General features: G+C 30.8%; 1 protein-coding gene across 1 annotated transcript; it reads left to right on the top strand.

The window, feature by feature from the left end:
• Positions 1 to 348: 348 nt before the first annotated feature.
• On the top strand, positions 349 to 3061 carry LOC131596192 (uncharacterized). The gene is made up of 2 exons (XM_058868777.1): positions 349 to 952; positions 2429 to 3061. Exons 1-2 carry the CDS (start codon positions 785 to 787, stop codon positions 2960 to 2962), a joined length of 702 nt encoding a protein of 233 aa, XP_058724760.1. The 5' UTR covers positions 349 to 784; the 3' UTR covers positions 2963 to 3061.
• Positions 3062 to 7418: the final 4357 nt, after the last annotated feature.

Genomic DNA, 7418 nt, shown 5'->3' with positions numbered 1-7418 from the left:
AATAATTCCTATAATTATATTAGAAGTTATCATGATATATATCTAGAAATTTGTGGGCTCACAAAAATTACACAATGCTATTAATAGAATTTATTTTGGAAGCACGTATGATTTTGAGATAATCATGATGATTGACCATACATTTTTAACTAGTATATATATGATGAATGAATATATATTATAATTTATTCTTCAACTCAATATTTTTTTTCTATTAGAATATGATGTGCTTAAATAGAGGAGCCTACCTTGACCAATATATTAGAAATATTTTTTATTAGTAAATTTTGTATGTCGATTGGAGAATTAATTAACAAAAGGATAAACATATAAACTAATATATAATGGACTAGTTATATTATATGCATGAATCATTTCCAACTACTTATTTTTCTTAAAATGTTGAAATAATATTTGGCAACAATAAAGAAGACTTAAAGTTGAACTATATTGGAGGAAAAAGCATGTGACAAAAGGGTGTGGAAAATGTTTCCACTCTCACATAGAAAATCATTGTAAAGTTTTGTAATTTAGTGAAAAAGCTAGGGTTATTTTTTTAATCCTTATAGCTTTTTTATTATTAGGACAACCATCAAAAACAAGTCCACATACATTTTTCATGATGTGCACACATTATATATTGCCGTTGGTATTTGCCATATATATAATAAGAAGTGTGACATTAACTCTAAGACAACACTTATATAAAGAGAGAAGAAGAAGAAGAAGAGGAACAAAGAAACTTATATAACAAACTATATACCTACTTAGGAGAAAAGCAAAGATGGAATGGAGAAAATGCTATTTGGATGTGATCTTGGTTCCTTTGGGTTTTCTAATTAGCATTGGTTATCATTTATGGCTTTGGCATAAGGTTAGAACTCAACCACATACTACCATTGTTGGCATCAATGCTAGTGGTAGAAGAAATTGGGTTAATGCTATGCTGAAGGTATACTTTTATTTTCATATATTTTTTCTTCATTATGATCATCATAATCTTTTATAGTATTTTAAAATTTTGATCAATATTGTATATAACAATATAATTACTTAAAAAATCTATTTTTTTAGTATTATGTATATATTGTATATAACAATAATTACTTAAAAAATCTATTTTTTTAATGTTATATATACATATGATGGATTTATTTTAATATAGAAGAAGACGAAAGGTTCAAATCTATAAGAGAAATAGTTCACATCATTTTTTACTAGTAAATTATTTGTTCCTTTTGATTGTGTTAACGATGTTTTTTTTTTCAGTTTGATTTGTATTTATTTGTTGTTTCTTTTGTCGATTATTTGTATTTAGGTGTAATTTTTGACACTTGTGTATCGAGTTATTTTCTATTGTATTTTATTGATTTCATTTTTTTAATATATTTTTATTTGTTATTTAAAAAATTAATTTTTAATATTAATAGTGATTAAATTTAACATTGAGCAATTTTCTTGAAGAATAAGAATAATTAAAAAGTATTTATACCCAAAATATATTGTGAATATTCCATTTATATTTCTTAGCATTTAGGTTTTGTTAATTTATTCTTGTTCGGACAAGAATAAAATGTTATTCTAACAACCAAACACAAAAGAAAGCAAAATCGAATGTTCTTTCTAAATGACATAGTTAGGTGAATATTTGATAATTCTAGTGGGTTGTTGCTAGACCAAGATAATGTGTGTGTGAAAATCCACTAACTTATGTAATAATAATAATTTAAAGAATAAATTCTTAGATTTTGTGCTGCAAACTGTTTACATAAAGTTCTTAAATTTAAATATAGTGATCTATACCAATGGAATATCAACACATCTTCTTAATCCACTATACCTGGCCATAGTTTTCAATCCCTCTTTTTATAATTGTAGATAAATATAAATTAACTAGTTATTTTATAATAATATCTTAAATTAAAAATAATATTTATGAAATGGTTTTACACATGTATTTTCCTAACCTAAACTTTAAGATATATGATTTCAATATACTCAAAGATTTCCTACATTCACATAGTCAAGAGATCGGTAGTTGTTAGATCGAGATCAAATTATTTTAATTAAAATTATATTTAAATAAGTTAAATTTTAAAAAAACTAATTTGACTTCATTGTATTTAGGTTTCTTTTTCATTCACGCAATCGAGAAATCAATAAGTGTTTAATCGAAATCAAATTGTAAAGATTAAAATTTAGTATTTAAATCATTAAATTATAAAACAAAATTTAAAATCTACAATTTTTAAATAGGTTGATTCTGATCAAACAATATAATCGTAGAATCTCCTCCTAGCAAATAACTCGAACTCAAATTTAAATTCTTGTGTATAAATTAAAATATGATACGTATATTATTTTATTTTAAAATATTTATAAAAAATTGATAAATATATGTAATTAAGATATGTGTTGATTTTGACAGGACAATGAAAAGAAAAACATCCTAGCTGTTCAATCACTAAGGAACACAATAATGGGAGCAACCTTAATGGCCACAACCTCAATTCTACTATGTTCAGGTCTAGCAGCAGTTATAAGCAGCACATACAGTGTGAAGAAACCACTCAATGATGCAATTTATGGAGCACATGGAGAATTCATGGTAGCACTAAAATATGTCACACTCCTCACAATTTTCCTCTTCTCATTCTTCTGTCACTCTCTTGCAATAAGGTTCATAAATCAAGTCAACATTCTAATCAACACACCACAAGATCCTATGTCACTTGTCACACCAGAATATATTTTTGAGATTTTGGAGAAAGGTTTCATCTTGAATGCTGTTGGTAATAGGCTTTTCTATGCTGGTCTTCCTATGTTGCTTTGGATCTTTGGTCCTGTTTTGGTTTTCCTTTGCTCTCTCACTATGGCTCCTGTGCTTTACAATCTTGATTTTGTCTATTCAACTGGGAAAGGAAACATGAATGTGGTGGATCCAAAGGAGGATTTTGTTTGAATATTTGTAATAATATGTTTGACTAAATATATATATGTAATATTATTATAAGCTTATATATATATTAAGAAAAAATGAAGAGACCCTTTTAAATTTTAATATTGTGACTAGCTACAATTGTTGCACTATATGTGTGTGTTTTTTTCTTCATGTTGTTGGTATTGAATTGTCCTTGGTCAACATCTTTAATAAATTAAAGTTTTGTTAATCCAATGATATTCACTATGCATGGTGAAGTGATAAGATGATATTATAATTATTATTTGACTTGAAAAGTTATAGGTTTTTTGAAAAGTTTATGGCACTTGCAAGAAAAAAAATCACAAGAGATATTACTCTTGCACTTGTGGATTAATTTAGGTAGTGGATTGCTGACCTAGTTTTTGTTGATGACATTCATATGTATTTATGTCATTTTCTTTTATGTACTTCTTCTAGGTACCAATTTTATGAAATCGTTTTAGTGGATTTCCTATACATTTTCTTCCATGGTCTCCTCTTCTTTCAATACTAAATTATTGTAATAAAATAGACTTCCAAAAAAAATTGATCTTTCATTTTGATGACTCTAACATTTAGCATGACACATATTACATGAAATGAAAATATTTATTTTTTTAACGAGATATCACATCAGTTAAATATGTAAATGATGTGAAAATAATTTACGACTTTCTTTTTCTCCTACCTGATATGAAAACTCCTTTGACGCCTATACTTTTTTTCCTTGAAAACCTTTATTCTGTAACACGACCAAAAAGACCATTTTTGGACTGCCATACCCTTCTCACGATTACCATAGTCATTCTCTTAAAGCCATACAACTCATGCCGCCGTCACATCGTGATACCCATTCTCTCAAAACCGTACAACTGACATCAGTCGCCTTCATCATTGCACGATGACATCGCCTTTAATGGACAACAAGAGTTTGATATTGCCCCAAAGCCCTTAATTAAGGAGAAAATTTATCAACAATAACACATTAATGTTGTCTCTAGAAAGAACAAAAAAGGTTGATGGGAAAAATATATGGAAAAAGAGATCAATGTTCTTTGATCTACCATATTGGTTTAGCCTTTCTGTAAGATAATCTATTAATGTGATGTGTGGAAAATGTGTGTGATAGTGTAATTAAAACACTTTTCAACATTGATCAAGACAAGACAAACGATGGTAAGGATACTCATTTAGATATGGTGGAGATGAGTATACGACAACAGTTAGCCCCGAAAGAAATAGGTAATAGTACATATTTTTCTCCATCATATCACACTTTGTCTAAAAAAGGAAAAAATGGGAGTGTTTGCAAGGTATTAAAGTTCGTAGGGGTACTCATCAAATTTATAGAGGCTTGTATAAAAAAACTATCTCAAATTAATTAACTTAAAATATCATGATTATTAATATCTTGATGCAACAACTTCTTCATGTGGTTATTAATGGCATCTTGCCAAAAAAATGTTAGGCAAACTATAACTAGATTATTCTTCAATGTTATTGTAGCGGGGAAAATCTGACATCGAAGCCATGAGATTGACTCGAATCAATATTCCGTTTGAAATCGCCACCGCGCTTTATTTTTTCAAAGGAAAAGGGAAAAGAACGAAAAACCCAAAGTTTTGTTTTTAAAACAAGAAAGAGAACTCAGGTTCGGGTGTTGATTATATGAGGGGAAGGTTTAAAGCACCCCTCATATCCGTGGTACTCCACGGGAACCTTTTTGAAAATCTGTGTGTGTGTTAAAAAGGGTTTGTTTTATTTTTAAAATAAGCTCGGCAAAGCGTTAAGCTTTGGGCCTACATACCTCCTCGGTGCAATGGAGAAGTCAGAGCTAATGTAGTTCCGCTTTTGGGAAAAACGTTTTTAAAACGAATAAACACTTTGTTGTCGTTAGAGAGAAATACTCAGCCATTGATCTTGAGCATGAGAACAAACAAGTTCTTTGCATCGCACATGAAAGAAGGGCTCCAACTCGGATAAAATCAACGAGTATGCCACTAGCTCTCTCACGCGGAAAAGATCTCGTTATTATCAATCAATTTCAAAATCGTGGGGTATAACCACTCGTTTCGACAATTAACGGTGTCTAAACTTTTGAAGAAAAGCCACTAAGGGCGAAAGATATTTTTTATGAAAAAAAGGTTTTGAAAAGGTTTGCAAACATAAGAATATTTTGGAAAAAGGGAGAAGATTTTGAAAATTTAAGAATGGGAGGAGATGAAGAGGCTAACCTAATGCATAAAATAAAAGCTAAGGAAAGGAACGGTCTAACCAAATAAGAAGCCAACACTTGACATTAAGAGTCAATGTAGTTTTCCCATCCTTTGGATTTATCAATACCAACATATTAACACTTGGGGATCCAGATGAACTTATTGTCTTAGCACCATTTTTCACTAAGCACATTAAGATTCTGACAAAAATTGGGCAGAGTAACGGCTGTTTTTGGGTAAAATCCTTATCTCAATGCCTTGGAATTAACCATCAAGGGCTTTCAAGGAAATACCTGCACACATAAACATACAACAGAACAATGCCAGACAGACAGAACAATCACATGATAGTAATAGAATGAGTCCAAAGGTACTAGGTCCATAAGTCCGAATCTCCAAATTGCTAGGGATAGTAACTGATAGTCCAAAGAGAGCCTTATGTATTTTTTAGATTTTTGATTATTTATTAGTGTTTTAGCGAAAAAATAAAGTATGGTCCAAGTGGACAAAGAGAAAATGACAGAAAGTAAATATGATGAAATGATAAAGTAAAGCGATAAAGCGAGAAATATAAAGAGCGGTAATATAAATAGCGGTAATATAAAGAGCGGTAATATAGAGAGCGGTATAGTAAAGGTGCGGAAATTAAAGTTAGTTGTTAAATGTTAAAGATAACCATCTTGAAACTTGTCAAGTATGTTATCAAAGTTAGTAGGAGATCGATGGTGAGTGAATGATGTACTCGGATTTAAATTCAATGGGGTTTATCAGAAGCTTGATAAAATCATAGCGACTACACGATAAGAACCTCCACAAGTCTTAAATCAACCGCATACAATTCTCTTCCATATTTGATCTTTTTTATTCGGGACACGAAATATTGCGCTATGTTAAGCAGATCGCCAAGTGATTTATATAGAAATCACCCTACAACGAGGCCGGTCAAAACTTTATGTGCTAATGCATGCGAGAAGAACGATATGTAGATCGTTTTCCGAAAGCAATACCGCACGAAAAGAAAAAATGGTGAGTGATCTAGTCTTCACCAAGAATCCATAAGAATTCTCAAGGCATTAAGACTTTCATCGACCAAAATAAAAAGAAGTAAAAGATGGAACCACATTAAAGCTCCTTTCATCTATAATTTCAATCACTTAATTTTGCGGATTTGGATTCTCATCCTATCGACGCCCTAAGTCCATTGAAATTAGAGAGAAATTAGGCCTCTAACTTGTGATTCAAAGAAAATATCAAAAGAATGGAGTAGAAGATGAGTTAGAACCAAGAACAAGTCAAAAAAACACAAAAATCAGCATTCTGCCCAGTGTAAATCGATTTGCACAGAGTGTAAATCGATTTGCATAACTCTGTTTTCAAAATCTGCGCAGTTTTCAGTTATGTAAATCGATTTGCACAAGATGTAAATCGATTTGCACAACATAGTTTTCAAAAAAAACAGCAAATAAAGAGAAGAAACTTTGTTTAAACATAAAACCAAACACCTTGTGATCTTGGATCAATTTGTGCACGAAAATGTATCAATTAAGCAAGCAAATCTCATCAATGTAGCACCAAAGGTGCATCAAGCATAAACAACAAAGGATCACATCTTGAATTATGGATTGGATCTAGAATTTTACCAAATCTTTCACAAACTTTGAATCTTCTTCAAGAACACACAACCACAAGCCTTGATCTCTCACAATTGATGAAGAAACTAGTGTTTATGTTGAGGTTTAGCTCTAAATTAGTGAGGTTCAAGATGTGACTCACTAATTTGCATGGAAGAGAAAGAGCTTTGAGTGATGGGTTTGGAAGAGGTGAGGAGAGAATTTGCAATAAGTTTCTTGGCTATCCAAGCTTGAAAAATGAAGAGGGGAATGCCTCAATTTATAGCACTTAGGCTTGGGAAAAGGATTTGGAGCCAAAAATGAAATCCAATGGTCTTGATGCAACCACATGAGGGCTCATGATAAAATGATGTAGGAAATCAAATGTAAGAACTAAGTCATGCTTCCCATGCTTGCAAATGATGTCAACACTTTCAAAAGCTGAAATTTGCCTTCATTTTTCCAAATTCGCACTGGTGCAATCGATTTGCATCTTATGCAAATCTATTTACATAGCTGAAAAAGGCAAAATCTGGGGAAAAAACAGTTATGCAAATCGATTTACACATTATGCAAATCGATTTGCACTGATGGCAGAAGCAAAATCTGGTGCAAAATCAGTTGTGTAAA

The sequence above is a fragment of the Vicia villosa genome, linkage group LG4 (genome assembly GCF_029867415.1).
Source record: "Vicia villosa cultivar HV-30 ecotype Madison, WI linkage group LG4, Vvil1.0, whole genome shotgun sequence".
Classification (NCBI taxonomy): domain Eukaryota; kingdom Viridiplantae; phylum Streptophyta; class Magnoliopsida; order Fabales; family Fabaceae; genus Vicia; species Vicia villosa.
Note: the sequence above shows the minus strand (reverse complement) of the source record. Positions and strands in the feature narration are given on the sequence as shown.